Source organism: Opisthorchis viverrini, assembly GCF_000715545.1.
Source record: "Opisthorchis viverrini unplaced genomic scaffold opera_v5_38, whole genome shotgun sequence".
Lineage (NCBI taxonomy): Eukaryota > Metazoa > Platyhelminthes > Trematoda > Opisthorchiida > Opisthorchiidae > Opisthorchis > Opisthorchis viverrini.
In genome coordinates this window covers 904,432-923,171 of record NW_008751695.1, presented here as the reverse complement: position 1 = coordinate 923,171, position 18,740 = coordinate 904,432, and the positions used below count along the sequence as shown (strand labels likewise).

The window sequence follows — 18,740 nt, the reverse complement described above, 5'->3', positions numbered from 1 at the left end:
CTCGAAGGGCTCTTTTCGCCCAACCATGTGAAGGGTGGAAGAGAGCCAGAGGCGGTCAAACAATGACTTGGCAGCGAAGTATGAAAGCCATTACCAGCAAACTCAGCTGCGCTGGTCACTGCCGTCTTCCTGGATGGGGACCCCGAGACGGGCCACATCAATGGCTAGGGACATTATCAGACATGGCCCAGTCGCGCCCTCAATGGCGCTCATGCATCAAAGCTATTGCCTTCAATGCATAGCTCCTTTTCCACCCCGCCCCGCTTGACAACCCACTGACAGTGCTGGATTTATGCACCAATTTACCAGCTCGCGCGTGCAATGCGCAGCTACCTACCACCCCAATCATACGCGGTTCTTACAACTGACAATGATGATGGTGATGATATGGGCATTCTATCTAATTCGTGTAATGAAACATTCCTCCAACCTTGTTCGGCTTTTCTCACTTTCTGAATTTGAATCCTACCCACGTATCTTAATAGTACGTTTAATATGACCGGCGTTTTTTTGTGATTGTTGCAGCCGGGGAGCGTCATTCATGAGCGCTACCACAGTCCGTGCGATCAGGATCTCGATCTCTCTGCAAGCTCCCGATCAACCTGTTCGTCCACTGTTTGCACCCAACTGAAAATCAATGTCCACTTCTGGCATTCGATTCGACATTGGGCCCCATCGGAAATTGTGCGGCAGTTTGCAGCCCAACACCCAGATCTAACGCTTACCATATTTTCAGGTAATTAATATTCCGGCGTTTGTACATTGCATCTTCAAAAATCTGCAATGTGTGGTACGTGTGTGTTGCCCTCTCCTGCTAGACAAATGAGTTCCTTAGCGACTCGATTGTCGGGGAATCCTGTATGTTGCAGATTCCTCAGGTTGAACGGGCATTTGACGATGAATCACTGACCAGGATACGAAACCGGAATCCGCAAATTCTAGTCTAGTTTTGCCTATACAACGAATTCGTTTGTAGTTTCGAATGTCACTTGATTATTTTCATGCCAATAATTTCATGTTTTTCTTCTACTTTTACTCGTTCAATGTTACAGATCACCCACCCCCAACTTAGGTATCAGCAACCCAGAATAGTTTGCCACCGCGTATGTACTTCATTAGTAAATGAATTTGGAATCCTTTGTACATCGACTACACATTGTCTGCATTTGGTGTCTGAAAGAGTACAGCTAAACACTATTGAACTCATGTTATGCTTGAACAACCTTCGAACACACTTATTAAAACTGTTGTAGTGTAGATTTCATCGTAACATTTTCGGTGAAACAGTCCCTAGGTCTTGTCTCTTGGTGTTACAGGTACCGTACCAGAATTATCTAGACCACTTTTCAACAACTATAAAACAGGGATAATTGAGCTTTGAATCCAATTATCATTGCAACGGGTGGCGTTAAAATCCAAATGTAGTGAATAACATAGCTTGGCTGATTTAGTATGTGGGGTGGCATCCAATTCTCCTCTCTTGGGTATGCTTTTTGATAGTGCAGGCAAAAAATTCCGATGATAAGCCATCTTTGGTATGTCGACAAAGCTTTGTTTGATTAACACCAACTGGAAATTCGTCTGCTGAAAGTCGTCACATTCCCCGCGAGAAGTCCACATTAAAGATATCACTGATGCTGGAGACTGCAGGATCCCCAGGTGATGACGGGTGATATAAGAGGACTTAATCCGAAGGCCCTGCTCTCAGTTTTGCGTCACTAAATAAGTGATTTTCAATTGAAATTTCACCCTCTAATGGGGAAATCTATGCTGAGAAGGTGGGAATCGCAGTACAGTTGCTTCTTCCTTATCTGGAGTCATCATTAGTGGACATCTCACGAAACTAGAGGAAGTTTCGAACCCGCGATCTGACGGCTAGTGCTCTGAACCTTTAGCCTTTTGATCACAAGCGACTGTTCAGAAATGTGATTGACTCGCGTCTACACAGAATGTGGCGCCACTCATCCTGGAGATACATGAGGTGCGACCTGATGATGAGTCTCAGTAAGGATAAAACCGTGGCACAATGCTTCTCGGTTTTCAGCCTGGATTGGCTTCAGTTGCAAGACAAAAACTTAATTGTTAATTCCCATACCTCGTCATTACTGCCAACAGTTACAACAATGCCCCTCTCAATCGATGAAGAGATCAACAACGGCAAATAACTCGGTCTTCACTCTCCCAACAACGATTGCTACTTGGTATTCGAAGTTAGCACTGCATTTGGGGCATCCTTAAATGATACCTAACGTTCATGCCTTCATGTGCACTTCCTTACGGAGTAGCAGTACGCATCTGGGTGGTCGGCTGATTGTGCACAATGTTCAGATTCGGTACGGATGGCTTTATAACGGAGGATGGCCCTGCAACCTACGAATTGCGTTATTCGCTCTTAACCTAAACTTACGTTTCTATCGAGTTTGTGAAGAAACCGAGGCACAGGCAACTCCATCCTTTTGACTAGTACGTATTTCTTTGTGGCGCTAATGGTCTCCCGATTGTCAGGTTTCATATATTTGCGATCAGTAAGTGGTGAACTACCAGGCGCTTGACCAGGCTTTGTTAGTTAGCCTTCTTCCTAACGACGCTCCTGTTTTTCTTCACCATTTACGTTGTAACAAAGAATGTTTTCCAACACAACATTATTTGTGTCGCTTTCTTTGCAACCTGCATTAACTGTGAACAAGATTTTTCTACAATCCATTCTGCCTCGTTCAGCTGTAGCGACTATAAATTTACCCTGTTGTCTTCCGCCGTTTGTTCCCTTCTTTCATCTTATTCAGAAATCACAAGGCGCTTGGAAACGTGCCGTGAGTGTCTTCGGTCAATCCTGTTGCGACTGCTTGTTCCATGGATCATTAATATCGAGCTAGTTGATTTGATTGGAGACACGTCTGTGACCAAACTAGACAAAGTTGGTGAAGAATTATGTTGGGAGACACTTGAGCTGGATCCAGTCAATTCGCGGAAACCAACTGACAGCGTATTCCAGCAAATAGCCCCTCATGCTGACATGATAGACGCTGTTGAAGGTGACTCGGCATCAAGCGATGCGGATATTGTTTCCGACGAAGAACTACTCCCTGAGTCTACCCGGAAAAAATCACACTTGACTGGTCGGCGTTCAACTGAAGGACGTCCAGGTTCCTATGGACGAGGGCGGCAACATGTCGATTTCTTTGGGAGTGAAGAAGACAGTGATAACGTTTCGGGGAACTTGCTTAAATCTCGACATACTATTCCTTCATCAACGTTGCGTCATCGGGTGAGAAAGGCAGACACAGTCCCGTTACCTAAATCAAATCGAGCTCGACGAACTCCAGATACCGGCCAGAAGTCTACAACTGGTCCTTCAGGTGCTTGTGAAGAGTTCTGGTATTCTGTCCCTCCTACTCTGCGTTCCACCGGCTGGGGTTCGAAACAGGTATAGTTTGCCTTTCTGGTATCATGCACAAACACGTTTTAGCTGCAGTATCGACGTTGCGGTAGTCGGTACAGTAAACTGGCATCTTTTGTATTCATGGATAAGTTTTTTATCGTAATCGATTGCACAGGATGTGAGTTTGTTTTTACTTAACCGGTTCTCTTCAGTTTGAACCGCCAGATATACCGTCACCAATTATAGAGGTAATCTGGAACCGAACTGAATGTCATCTGGTCTTTCGTGGTTCTGGACCAACAAGGGACCTGACGGGACCTATTTGGTTTGAGAATTTAGAAATATATTGACCTTCAATTTCCTGCTTACTCATTCTGACTCTACTCTGTCTTACAAAGACCGGTCAGATTCACAGATTGCCTGATAGTAATTCAGTGATAATAATAATAATAGTAGTGGGAACTCAACCCATTAAGAATCGTTGATGCGACTGGTGTCGCGTGTCGTACAAGGTTTTAAATGGTGGCTCTAGCATGCGAGAAAATTTAGACCGGTGTGGATTCATTCTTCCCCCAGTTAAAAACTATTTGTATCAGCATCGTGGTGCAGATCTGCCTCTCAGGTTATCCAGTTCACCTATGTCTACACTTCCGTGAGCTCTAAGTATTCCGGCTTGGCATCAAAGCGAGGGGTTCATTTCCTCAAACCAGATATTGCTCACGCATTTTGTGATCTTACTAATTCCTCACAATGGATAGTCAGTCGACTTCCGCATTACATGTTCCTGGAAATGCTTCTACTTCCCGACCTTTGTGAATTGAGATTCTTTGATAGCGGCTACATACATAGGATGGAGAAGACCACTACGAAGGAAGGTGGCTCTCGACTGTCGCAGTCTTGTGTTTCGACGAATTAGTATACTAGTTTCTTCTAATAATTCGGGAGATCTGAACATCCTGATTAATGTATATGTATGTACCTGCGGGCAACATAGTATTCATCACATTTGTGAACTGATATTAACTGCTTTTGGAGCAGGATGACCACATGCCTTTGTACGTTGGTGATGTTTCCCTATCTACATATTCTTAGACATCTTGTATGCGCTGACTACCTTCTGTGGAACTGTTTTCCCGCTATCAGTTTACCTTGTGTGGCGTTATGGATTTCCCGTGTGTAAGTGGGCCACAAGAATACGTAGACGTGTGAGAATGGCTAGTGTTCTCAACCAGAGCTGGTGCCCTAAAGCCTGTCCGAAAAACAATGATGCCTCCAGAAAACATACCACGTTTTTTACCTCACGATTGCCTAGAATCAGTAGAAATACTTTTACAGGTAACTGTTTGTTCTCGTCAACAATCGATCATCATTTCGACTAGTTGTATTATATTCCCTTGAGTAAGATTGGACAGAAACGGGTTGATTCAATGGTAGCCTCGCATTACCATTGTTCATCTGTATGTTCAGCTCACAGTTTAACCTCAGCTTTTGCTTTTTTGTCTTTTCAGTTCATTTAGTGAATTAATACTATTGAAACCAGTTTAGACTGACTTGAATCCTTGGCGATTTGCATAATACTTCTTTTCCTCCTGGGCATGGCTTGGTCAGATTTTTGTCCAGTTTTACCTTTCCTTTTGGATGATAGAAGTACTCCTGAAGCTATTAGACAAACTTTTACACAATTGTTGTTTTGACGCTTTTATGACAACAAGGAGGGCTAAACGTCCTACCAAACGTGCTCAGTGACTGGTTTCTTGTGCCGGATCGGCACAAATGGAGACCAACTAGACTTTGTTGGTGGGTCAGGTAGTGGGCTTAGTGGCATACAGTCCGCTGAGCCACCCCCCCCTATCGCCAGACTTAAAAAAATATTCTCCTGAAATCGGAACGTATCTGCGCTACGTCTCCCAGCAACTAGTGCGTGAGGTCATTGTCCCTTCTCCAACCTTCTTGACTGTAAATGTCATCGTTTCCGGGAACTATAGTATTATGCACGTTCACTAACATCCCGTCCTGCTGGTTCTGACAGACTACTTTCATTTTACACTTTTTAGAAGAATTGATCGATGGAAGCTTTCCTTTTCTCATTATGCATTATATATTCTTGATTTTGGTTTTTTTCTCAGACCACCGAATTGGTACTGAACAATCTATTCTACCTGACTCTGCGGTTCGCTGAGTGTCCTACGACGACTGAATCTCTAAAGCACTTGTGGATTGTACTCATCCGCCATCGCCCCAGTAATCTGCGTGCCCTGCTACGTTATGTTATTGTGCTTACTTCAGTTGCACCAGCTACACTTCTGGCCCACGTACGTTGTTCTTTTACAGCCACGATTTAGGATATCATCATTGCTCTTTTTAACGTTCTAATCTTTCCCCCCCCCTCATACAGAAACATACTCGCCTTGACTTGTGTTGACCGTAATATTATTTTTCGTCCACATAGCATGGTGTGTGATGTTTTTAAGGTGTTGCGAATTATGCATTCAGTGACCATTTAGTCTTGCATAGACTCGGTTTAAGTTTGATGCTTTGACTTTTCAGTCAATTTCGAGCGTTATCCAATTGGTTGAACACTTTCTCAGCCATTTATTTACTAGTGTACCACAGGATAAACTTCTGCTGTTAGCTTTTCCAAATTGATAGTTATTCATCTTCTCCACATTTTCAACAGGCTAAGCGTTTGATTACCTATTTGGCAACTGAGCAAGCTGAGTCCGTCGTTGAGGAGTTAATGGTGGAAATACAGGTTGGTGAATCTTTTTATCCACTTTGAATGTACTTTGTTGTTCTAAAGGATGGTGTGTTGGCTCGGGAACTTCACTTCCGACTTTCGTTTGAATAGAGTTCCGCCTTCTGTTTGTCACACAAGTGCACTATCAACTAAACCTACAACTATCTTTCTATCACTCAGACCATTGATGGAATCGGCCTGGTCGTGGAGCGTACTACAGTATTCCCATTCTTCCGCATCACTGTGGCTGCCTCATCCGTAGGTCGTCCAAACGAGACGGCTGATGTCCGCCGACCTGCTGACAGTGCTGTAACTGTGATGGCTAATCAGACTTTGGTGAAGACTCGAAGCAATACATCACCTGGGGATGGCAGGCAACATCCTACTGATCAAACTTCTACGTTTCCTCCAACAGTATTACAATCGATGAGCCGGGAGTTTGTTGATCAGATGGACGCAGAATTGGTGGCGATCAACTTGGAGAGCACCGGTGGCGCAAAACCCACTAGTACCATACGCAATGAGCGTATTTTCGATCCGAGTGCGAAAGCGAAATCGTATATCGAAAGTAATTACTGTGTGAGGTATGTAATACATTCAAATACATTCCCACAATGTTTTCCACGGTCCATTGACTTCTGGATTCGTATCAGCACCATATATCTACAGCGACCATCTGTTTACGGGTATAGAACTTCTTGACAGCTTATTGAGACTTTTTTGTGGACTTGAATCCACGGCAATCCTTACTTTTGCTTCCGAGGGACCAACACGTTCTGTGTCACTAACACTTTCCCCAGCTGTGTACGGTTGCAGTTTACTTTTCATCCATGGTCGTGCTATTGGTGACATCCTTTTGTGGAGGGGGGGTGAGTTATTTTCCACTTTCGAATGTATCACAATTTGCAATCGTACGCAGTCTTTGCTGTTTTACTTTCTTGTTGTTCCACAGGCGGATTTCTCTTGTTTACCCTACATCTGTTACGATTCCAGGTCACAAGCATCTGGTCAACGCTCGGAATCAACCGCTGGCCGTGATATAGACGAAGTGAATGTGGACCTACCTGATCCTTCCCTAGCATTCCCAACGCAAATTGCTGGTAATCGGCCGCACTCACCAAGTCTCCTTTATGAGTCCGATGGTATTTATTCTGTTCGACCCGAGGCTCTGGAAAAAGAAATGAATCAAGGTTAATCTCGTCCCATTTTTTCTCTATTTGTGATGAGTTAGTGAAAGTGAAATATACCGCACTCAATAGTCACCGTGAGTTCGTGTCAACTATGTACCACACAACGCATGAAGCCAAATCCGCCCTGGTGCATGTTTCTTGTAACCGGCCTGTGATGAATTAGTGCAACTAGAAACATGAGGTGTTAGTCAGTTGCAACGGTAGGGGACATTTGCCATCCTTGATCACTGGTCATGCCTGTACAAATGATAAGTTGATATGCAACATTCCACCAACCTGGGAGACTGAGTTTGGTCGATGACCTGCCTCTCCGTAATTCAGCAAACGGTAGACTTTATTTGATCGAAGTTTCACTACTGCTGCTTGCAATGTGATGTATTTAATCGAAACTGGAGAAATCTGTTAAACCAGTGGTCCTATTCATATTCTTTTGATTTCTGACTTACAGACAGCCCGAAGATACGTTTCAGTCCCGAGGATATCTATGCTACTCTTCGTGCAAAAGATGTGGCTCGCGTACTATCTGGTTCAAATGCTGGAGAGTCAGATGGAGGTAGCGAACCAGATCGTACACCATTCCGTACGGAAGCTCAACTCCGAAGTGGAACACTTCCAAGGACTGAAGACTCCCGCGAACGGTACTTCAACCAAACTGGGCAATCGAGACAGAGAATGACCCTCGGTCAAGCAGACTCAGCCACTCGGACGTTTGTGCGGCACTCCAAAAGGGTCAAATCCAAGTCTAAATCTCATATGAGGCCTGCTGATCTCGTTGGAGGAACCCCCAAAGTCCCTCACCAAACTGTCTCATTACCTCCAAGTCTTGCTGGACTGGCCCCACTCCCGATTCCCCTGCCTTCAGCTATTCCATCACTTCCAAGCCTGAAACTTTTTTCTTCAGTCAGCGTGGAAAAACAGAACCCAAATGATAGTGGCCTTAGCCCCTTCACCCCGATCGGCAAACTTTCTCGGACAGAAAGCCAAAAAGCTGAGTTCACACTTGAGGCAACTGTCATCGAAAAACAAGCACAGCACCAGCAGCACGTGCAACCATTGGCTATGCCTTTGAGCGGTGGGTACCAAGCTCCTCTAGGATGTTGGTTGTGTGAGCCCTTAGTCGTTGGTGGTTCTGTGGTCTTCACCGGGAGCTGGCCCGTAGCAGGTGCTCGAGCTCCTCTGGTTTTACTCCTTGCAGGAGGATTGACTCATTGCCAGATGGTTCAAGTGGATTGGAGCCCTCACATCCCTCTGATGATATTGTGCGCGTTACTAGGTACGTATTTTTACTGTACGCTTTCAAAATTTTTTGCTCCGTTGTGTAAGCTACCGGTTGAACTTTTGCATACCTTCTTTTCGTCAGTCATATTTGAGTGAGTACTGCTTCATCGTAACTGTCACCCCGAGTGAAGCTCACTTGATCTATCTCTTACTGTAAGTATACCCCGATGCAATATTTTGCTCTTAGATTAAGGGGGAGTCTCTTTCACACTAACCAATATGGCCTCACTTAGGTTTATAAACCAGAGAGAAATTCGTTGCAATTGTTTCGAAACCGTTTCGGAAATTCCCCCACTCGGTTCAACCAATGTTGATCTTTCCTGACAGTTGCGTTCGATTGACACCTTTTCTGATATGAGCCCAACCGTCGGTCACTTGGGAAAGCGATGGACTCAGTTTCTCTCTGGTCATGACTATAAATTTCACTACGTTTTGTGTGATATTTTGTCTTGTGTATCGTATCCGTTTTAGGAATGGATCACTGTCGGGCACTTGTACAGGAGGAATGCAAACTCCTTCTCGTCTCCTTGCTAAATCTGGTCTGCCCTGACCAAGATACTCTTCGTCTACTGCGATTGGAACTCGAAGGTGGCATGCTTGCTCGTGCTTATCCGTCTGCTCTGCCCGGTCCTCGCCAGCCCAGGTTCCGTCTCGCCCTTGATGGTGGACCTTATGCAGTACGTGTTGGGTGATCATTTTTTCCGTTGTTTCAACTTCCGATGCCGCTGCTTTCCTGTTAACTCATGCTTAGAAGCGTCAACTTGTCGAACGTACAAAATGTACTGACATCAAACACTACTAAAAAAATATTTAAAAAAAATAGAAATTATCAAATTATTATTATTTTACTACATTTGTAGGCCTGACGTTCTAGAACCCATTTCGCTCTAACAACGCCTTTGTCCTGGACTGATGTGATCAGATGGGAAAGCTGTATCTCTTAAGCGGCATTGTATCACGTTAACAACTCGCTCTGTCTTATCATTTGAGTGAAATTGCGCCCGTCACTGTATCTTAACAGTGTTTTTTGAGAGATTATTTAATCAAGTACTTGTTCCCGACCATCCCGTGCAGTAAGCTAAATCTCGCTCTCTTGCACTTCTATCACTAATCAACCAATCAATATAAAACGCTTGTGTAAGTTTTCTATAGAGGAAAATGTTGGTAGCTCAGGTATCGTAGATGGTGGTCGTTGGCTTGTTCGCTGAGCTGGGCAATTTGATTGCTACCGCTACGCACTACTACGCTCCACAAAAACGCACTGATGATGTCACCTCGATTGGTGATGAAACGTTTGCAATCAAATTGCCTAGCTCAGCGAACAAGCCAACGACCACCAGCTTGCGTAAGTTCAACACTGCTCGACTGAAAAAGAGACATGGCCACTTAATCTGCGCTCATGTCCAGAAGACACTTGGATTTTTTCAAACAGATCATTGCCTTCTGTTTGATTTTCTGCCAGGTTCAGTCCTGAACTGTTTAGGTTCCTATTTATCCATCTGTCATTTTCCCCTAATCTTTACATACAGGAAACCTTTGGCTGTTTGTCGTCACCTGTCGCGATGACTCCGGCTATATCACGAACTGGCTTCCAACCTAAAAATTCTTCCATAGAGGGCGCTCGCGCCACTCCACCCCGGAAACCCAATCGGCGAAGCTTTTCTGAACGCCTTTCTCTGTCTCCACCTAACCCCATTATCCAGGTCTCCGTGGGCGAACCGGACGGATTTCCCAGCCATAGTCCCCCAATTATAACTTCGGTTCCACCGAGTTCGACTCTGCTGGTTCAAAAGAATGGTTGGAGTGGATCCGCTTATAGTCTATTAAGCACTGACACATTGATACCTGGTCCCGAAGAGGGTGGAGTTCGAACAAGGCCAGACAGTTTCGTGATAACAAAGGATGCGCCCCAGCTATGTCCATCAGCATCAGCTGCACCTATCCCTTCAGTGAAGTCCCGACTCACTGCTGTTCGCACCACTCCTCCGAGGACTTCGCGACATTCCATTGGCTCATCGCAAGGTATAATGTCAACAGTGGTTGAGGAGGTGGATTCGCCGGTGGTTAAAACTGACGCAAAACTGCTACAGAGCGCAGTTTATGATCTTCGTGAAGTACTTCTATCAACGTGAGGGATTTTTGCCGAATAATTCGTATTCACGGCTGCCCTTTTTATTTGGTGTTCCATTTGGGTTTCTTATCCTTACACGTTTGTCATGGCAGCTCTTACACCCAATGTGTTTTCGAGTTTTAATGGAAGTTGTGTGTTCCTGGAGCATTCCTTGCCTAACTTCATACAATTGGGCCCCTCTATAAGAGGCGGTCACGAGAATGAGTAAAAATTGTCTCAACCTGTAGTCTCTGGTTCACGAAGTTTTAGTGGACATTTACCACATGTACGAGGCGATCGATGTTTTCCCCAAACTTACTGCACTTGATAGGGGACAATGGCGTATTTATTGGTCTACGTAATTATGAGTCAGCTAGCCCCGTTTATTGTGAACTTTTAATCGATCTGTCCGCAAAATGTCCTTTTGTTGAGCTCAGTGACACGTCACCATGTTACATCATTCAAAAATCTATCTGCGATTTGACAGTTACTCTCATTTGCACTCAAATTTAGTTTTGACAGGGGATTCAACTAACTCTCTCGTTTATGATGGCTTAAAAGTTTTCAGCAACCTTATAAGTAGCATGTCATGCCTAGTCTACCTACGTTTTTTGATGGTATGCATTGTTCCCGCTTACTTTCCAGTTGCTGTGTTGTTGACGGGAGTTGTTATTTATCGAGTTCGTCACTTCAAAATTTTACCCTTTCGCAATTATTTATGCCTTCAGTCTCGGCCAAGCGGTGTGGACCTGGGATGAGTACAGGTTTCAGCGTGCGCACACATCACCTGTTGTTTATCTGACGCAGCAACATCACAGCCGCACCACAGACTGTGACACGGATATCACTAGTGAGCTTTCGGACAAGCGGTCTCTGTTGGCGCGACTCGTACAACTAGTCGCCCGCATTCTGGCTTTGGCTAACACTGAGCCTTCAGACGCGGAGAGTTGTCTTCTTTGTCACCACGGCCCGCCGCATGAACATGCTTTCGCTCACCGACTCAAACACAATTCGGACTGCAGGACCGCTACCAGTCCGGTGACCAATTACTGTGTGGTTGCTCGACTTTCCCAGATATCACTGAATATGGGTTTATCATGTCCGAACCGACATTATGCCAGCCGGTGTTTACAAATTTTCCGGATTTTAGGCGCACACTTGGACCGTAAAACCCTGTCGCATCTCCTATCTCGTTTGGGCGAAACCGTTTCCGATGCTAATGAAGAACTGCAGGTGAGGGCCTAACAATCTTTTTCCCCCGTTGCCCAATTGCAATAATGAATATCCGATGGGATCATTAGCATCATGTTCCCAGTTCTTCAACATTTACAGGGTCCGTATGGAAAATTCGGTGGACTTCCGTAAATAAAAGACTCTTGAAGCAACGCATGGCTGCTTCTCATGTTATCTTCTGTGGTTAAACGTCTCATCGTCTTCCAAACCTATTTACCAAATATCATGTCGTTCTTCTAGGACTACGTTGCCGAACTTTTCCTTACTTTGGAAGCTGCGATTGCACATGTGAAGACAAAAAGTAATAGTTTGTTGGTTGGACGAACATCCAAGCAGGGTGACTCCGTATCTGGTTCCTGGCCGGACAAACAAACACGCACTGCACCCACTTCACCTCGTTCTGTGGGAGGTCATGTACCAAATGTGGATTTAAACATAGCGGACCGAAGGCGATCCCAACGACACTCAACTTCGACGAACTACTGTACTTCGGATGGTCCAAGCTCTTGGTTCAAGCCTCAGTACACTGACGAACCGAAACAAGAAGGCGAACCTTCGCTAGTCCCCCATGAATCTTCAAAGCCAAAGTAGGTTGTTTTTTCTCCACAGATAACCATAATTCCTCTTATTGTTTTCCCTAAATCAGTCGCAGCCCGCTCTTCACAATATCCACCACCAAAATTGTCTAAAAAATACATTACAATACGCTTGAAAATTAAGGTTGTGGAAGTTTTTCACAATAATGTGGTGTTGAAGTAACTAATGTGGTAGAATTCAAGCTGTCTTAGAACACTATTAAGAGGCGTTCTCGTCCATGCAGAAGCCAAACCATGTAAATGCAGACTCATGCTTATTCTGTCGTGTGATACAATGGTGTTTCCTAACTAAATGACAAGTTAGCGAAATACACTCATTTGCAAACGAATTTGGTTTTGTGGGACACTCACCTGGAACCCAGCTGAATCTCTCGTTTGTGATGACAAGTTGTTCTACTCCTGACCAAGTTCCTTTAAAGCCAGCACTGCTTGCTGTGATGAGGCTAGTGCCCTCCAAGTAGTACTGGTCGTCAGACCCTATAGCACCCACGGAAGTGCGTGCTACTGGTAACACGCCAGAGTTGGACACAAAAGCACGGACCCAGAGAGAAGATAGTTTAGACCAGTAACAAGTTGGAGAGTTTCGGTGCTGCTTCCCTTATATGACTTCGTAAACGAAGAAAAACAGAACAGTACTGGGAGACCCAAAAGTTTGGATTAGCTGTTTTTTTTTACGAAATGTGCTTTTCAGGGTACGTTAGAGAAGACGAACTTGGTATCTTGTTCAGTCCACTACTCGTAAACCTCTACCAGTGACGTATTAACATATTTTACCTTGGGTGCAATGCTCTCATTGGTATGATGGACTTAATCAGGCTAACTAAGTCGTATCGTAGTCATTAGTAATCATTCATTGCATCCGCAGTAATGTCTGATTTTCAATCGTGAAAGACAGTCCGCAATAAGCAGTATTCCACAAAATCGGCTTTGCAAGCTTCTCGTCAATGGTGTTATTATATCACCCTTCTATCCATCCCTTTATAGTATGGATGTTTGGTTGTACACGGTATTCGCGAGTGTCGAACTGTTCGCCACGATATGGCACAACCACCTCTCCACTACTACCCATTATGCCTGACTTTTTCATTAGATAGACTATACCGCCGATGACGAACACCACTCGCGGACCATGTGACCGAATCGTATCTGGCAATCTAACCCTATATCAGTACTTTGTATGCGTGGTATGGTTTTGTAACAATCCGTACTTTGGGCTTATCAAAAGCGCACCAAGCATGTTGCATGAATCTTGAAAGTAGTTCCGTGAATCGAAGACTCATAATTCTAAAGAGATTGACTCAACCCCTGGTATCGAATAAATCATATTGTAGACACCCTCTTGTGAATGGCTAGGATTCTACAACACTCACGAATCAAAATCTACTGAGGCACTTTCTAGCTCGTGTAAACAACTTACAAGGAAACCTGACTAAATGGGAGTAGTCAAATTGAAATCCCTTACCTTGGACAATCCTCAAGGGCTTTGACAAGCACCAAGTCGATGTGACTTGGATTTTAATGCGGTCATTACAGAGGCGGGAAAAGTTTTGCTTTCGTTCTGATTATCCGAGGATTCCGTTAGCATTCGATCGCTCTAGTAAGTTGATCCAGCTCAGTGAACTTAGTCTGTGTCGGTTGATGGATGAGTGGCTATATACCCGTTTGAGTTAAATCTAACGACGGTGCTGCATATTTGATCACTTTCGAGATGAGGTATTCCGTTATTCCTTATCATATACAGATATATCTATATATACATGTGTAATTATATACCTAAGTATGTTTAAAGTGAAAAGAAGAGAAAAAGAGTGGGTGAAGGAGTGGATCTAGTACTGGCCCATGACAAGTATTCTAGGTGCCTAACTCTCCATGCGCCCACTCAGACAATCTAGAACGAAACTGAGTACGAAGGCCACTGACGTCGATCACCCGCCACTTCTTGCAAGTTCCCCAGCCAACCACGGGTGGGGTCACGGGAACCCCATCCTGGAAAGCGTACAATACCAACAGCTCCAAACTCTTGAATGTCTGATTTTCAATCGTGAAAGACAGTCCGCAATAAGCAGTATTCCACAAAATCGGCTTTGCAAGCTTCTCGTCAATGGTGTTATTATATCACCCTTCTATCCATCCCTTTATAGTATGGATGTTTGGTTGTACACGGTATTCGCGAGTGTCGAACTGTTCGCCACGATATGGCACAACCACCTCTCCACTACTACCCATTATGCCTGACTTTTTCATTAGATAGACTATACCGCCGATGACGAACACCACTCGCGGACCATGTGACCGAATCGTATCTGGCAATCTAACCCTATATCAGTACTTTGTATGCGTGGTATGGTTTTGTAACAATCCGTACTTTGGGCTTATCAAAAGCGCACCAAGCATGTTGCATGAATCTTGAAAGTAGTTCCGTGAATCGAAGACTCATAATTCTAAAGAGATTGACTCAACCCCTGGTATCGAATAAATCATATTGTAGACACCCTCTTGTGAATGGCTAGGATTCTACAACACTCACGAATCAAAATCTACTGAGGCACTTTCTAGCTCGTGTAAACAACTTACAAGGAAACCTGACTAAATGGGAGTAGTCAAATTGAAATCCCTTACCTTGGACAATCCTCAAGGGCTTTGACAAGCACCAAGTCGATGTGACTTGGATTTTAATGCGGTCATTACAGAGGCGGGAAAAGTTTTGCTTTCGTTCTGATTATCCGAGGATTCCGTTAGCATTCGATCGCTCTAGTAAGTTGATCCAGCTCAGTGAACTTAGTCTGTGTCGGTTGATGGATGAGTGGCTATATACCCGTTTGAGTTAAATCTAACGACGGTGCTGCATATTTGATCACTTTCGAGATGAGGTATTCCGTTATTCCTTATCATATACAGATATATCTATATATACATGTGTAATTATATACCTAAGTATGTTTAAAGTGAAAAGAAGAGAAAAAGAGTGGGTGAAGGAGTGGATCTAGTACTGGCCCATGACAAGTATTCTAGGTGCCTAACTCTCCATGCGCCCACTCAGACAATCTAGAACGAAACTGAGTACGAAGGCCACTGACGTCGATCACCCGCCACTTCTTGCAAGTTCCCCAGCCAACCACGGGTGGGGTCACGGGAACCCCATCCTGGAAAGCGTACAATACCAACAGCTCCCAAACTCTTGGCAATCTCTTTCACGCCCTTCTCCCATGTCATCCGCTGTCCACCTCGTGGTTTACGCCATTCTGAAGGAGGCACGAAGAACAACACTCGTCTCAACTGACGGTGTTTCGGCATTCGTAACACATGACCAAGCCACCACGGTTAGTGTTGCTCTCCGCGATTAAAGAACCTGCTACACAACCACATACCCGTTTTTAATCACCTCGTTGCTAGTCCGTTGACAAATCCAAAACAAACGTCGCTTCTGATGTATCGGTGGTCAAAAACCTGAAGACTCCTCACGTCATCTGTCTTGAACCCATACAACAATACAGTCCTTATTGTAGCCTGGTACACGCGACCCTTAAGTTCTAGTTATATGCCTTTTTGACGCCACAGGTGACGCAAATTTGCAGAGGCGATTCGAGCCTTTGAAACCTTTGCATCAGACACATTTCCGTCAGAGCTAACACAACTACCAAAGTGTGTAAAATTGTTCACAACCTTCAGTGATTCTCCTTAACTGTTACGGGTATGATCAGAGGCTGTACGTTCTGAAGCATGACCCTGCATTTTGAAGGTCCAAGGTTCATTCCAAATAATGACATGATGGTGGTCAGTCTATTCAATAGGGCTTTGTTTCATCTCTGTCTTCAAAAGTGAAGGCAATGTTGCCCGCGTACTCCAGACCGACAAGGCTCTCACGAGCAAAAATTTGAACACCGGGGTTTTGAAGACGTTCCAGCGTTCGCCTCGTTATTTCTTCAATGATAAAGTTGAACAAGAATGAAGAGGGTGGACGTCCTTGTAGGATACCACTTTTTGTGGGATATCTTTCAGAGAAGTCACCACACATTCACCCGCCCAAAAGTATGTGAATATAGGAATCGGATTATGTTCCTTAGGCATACCCTGTTGAGCAAGTGTAGTTAAAAGCTCTGACAAATCGAGAGAATCGAACGCACCCTTAAAGTGAAGGAACACAAAGATTGTGGGTCGTCTGTGCATGTGACGTGACGGAGTGTGGAGATTTGTTCGACGCAGCCTCTACCCGTGTAACGATGGATACTACTGACGAGGCATGTGACTAGAATGTGGTTTTCCGTAACTCCCCCTTGATCTAATGGAAGGTAGGATTTATTGCGGAATTAGTGGAACTGCTTTGCAGCATTAGTCTACAATGGTGTGATAGTCAATGCATATTCAGGGAAGATCAAGAAGACGAATATTCAGTTTTTAAAAGCAAGATACATCTGAGAGTTTTACTTTCCTGTCCGATAGTCTGTAACTGTTTAGTTGGCGTTTTCTGATAAACAGCTTCGCGGCGAAGGGCTTCCCTCCTTTCACCCGACCGAATCCGCTTGATTCTCACGAGTCAAGGTTTCTCATGTCACTGTAAGACGACGAAGAATCAGTGACGCCAGAAGACTTGTCACATCAGGAGTCAAACTGACACCTCTCCGGTTACTACATTGACTGCGAGCACCTTTTTTCAAATTAGGCACTATTACCGACTCACTCCAGTTGTTTGGGAGGGTCTCTTCCTCCCAGGTAGACCCAAATAGGCTAGACGGGCGCTGGCTGAGAAACTCACCACCTTCCTCATGCATGGCAGGTGGGAGGTTGTGAGAACCAGCAGTACGATGAATCTTGAGTAGGGATTTAATCTCGCACACTTCCGAGGTTGGAGGCGGCTACGTATTCACAGTCCACCTTTCTGTTGAAGGCCAGAATTCCGGAGTGGAAGTGGCAGATGGTCAACTAAATTGATGTTCGAAGTACTTTGCCCAGCGGTTCAAGCGTTCTGCTTTGCTGCATATCAGGGAGCCATTTTGGCCCCTGATAATTTCGCTGACAAAAGGTTTCCGAGGGCCAGTCGAACGGATCAAGTGGAACAGCTTATAGATGTTTCTGGCATTTTCCCATCTTCCATTTCTTCGGCCTTTTTGCTTCACCATGCTTCTCGCCCGGCACGGCCACCCACTTTTACCTGACGTCAGATAATGCGTCGGGTGGAGTTGGGGTTGCGGTCGGGAGGAATCTGTCGCCAGGTCTCCAGCAAGGACACGGTCCTATCAGAGATCCAATGTTTGGATAAGGTTGGCTAGATTGTACCGCGAACAAACGTCCCGGCTTTGAGTTGCCCTTTGGATATCTTTTCCCAATGACCCTTTATATCCGACATCGGACCGTCCGGCAGGCTTCCGAGGGGCTGGTTGCGACAGTTTTCTTTGATTTCTGGGTTCACTAGCTTCTCAGTGGCTAAGCGATGTGTGCGCGTTTTGCGCATATCTGAAAAGCGCAACGCAATGCAGCAGCGGACATTAAAGACGTACAGAAGCTGAAGCTAAGCTTGATGCATGGTGAACAAACCGGTCCATCCGGCTGGTGACACCACACGACGGTTGATGTGGCATGAGAATATTGTTAGATGTAAATGCCCTTGTTGTACATGGGCTGGGGTACCGCCAGGGCACCCAGACCTAGACAGGATGACGATTAGATTCCTCAACCAAAGCTTTCGGCCAAACAGTCTGATCGCAAAGCAGTGGCGTGCGGCGGAAATGGCACCGCTTCACCATTTCTGTAGAACTGATCACCACATTTGTTCTAACGCCCAACCTGAAAGGCCAGGAGACTGTGTTGGTCTGACCTCTGACCATCGACCAAACTGGCACGCACACTACCCAGTGTGGCTCAGTTTTCACGGAGACACACAAACCATCAAACCATGGTAAAGTCCAAGCGGCTGTCCCTAATCTACATCTCCTATGCATAGGAGATCTAAGAAGCTAGAAGCTCTATCTCCCGTCTAAAAGCGTGGTGACTGGACCAAGCAGTGCAACTACTGTTCAGTAGGATTGCTGCTCACTGCTTCCACCATCATGTAAATTTATTCCGCTGCCACCTTAGTGGTCATGCTTATATAGCTTTGGAACAACAGGGTCTCCGCAAAGGAAATTCGTGTACCAAAGAGCTTCTTCGTCTCTAATTTCGGACAAAGCCACATTCAGTGTGACGAGGTAAACCTGGGCTTTTCGAACGTGCTTGACAGGGA

The 18,740-nt window shown here is 45.0% G+C and overlaps 1 protein-coding gene across 1 annotated transcript in view; it reads left to right on the top strand.

The window, feature by feature from the left end:
• The window catches only part of T265_02924 (hypothetical protein), a gene marked incomplete at both ends in the record, with an annotated part of 95,809 nt that overhangs the window by 45,076 nt on the left and 31,993 nt on the right, over positions 1 to 18,740 (top strand). The window contains 10 exons of the mRNA XM_009167288.1: positions 526 to 736; positions 2,784 to 3,424; positions 6,057 to 6,131; positions 6,297 to 6,700; positions 6,933 to 7,306; positions 7,755 to 8,579; positions 9,056 to 9,261; positions 10,114 to 10,712; positions 11,423 to 11,927; positions 12,168 to 12,514. Coding sequence (XP_009165552.1) covers positions 526 to 736; positions 2,784 to 3,424; positions 6,057 to 6,131; positions 6,297 to 6,700; positions 6,933 to 7,306; positions 7,755 to 8,579; positions 9,056 to 9,261; positions 10,114 to 10,712; positions 11,423 to 11,927; positions 12,168 to 12,514 — 4,187 coding nt within the window. The remainder of the gene's footprint in view (positions 1 to 525; positions 737 to 2,783; positions 3,425 to 6,056; positions 6,132 to 6,296; positions 6,701 to 6,932; positions 7,307 to 7,754; positions 8,580 to 9,055; positions 9,262 to 10,113; positions 10,713 to 11,422; positions 11,928 to 12,167; positions 12,515 to 18,740) is intronic.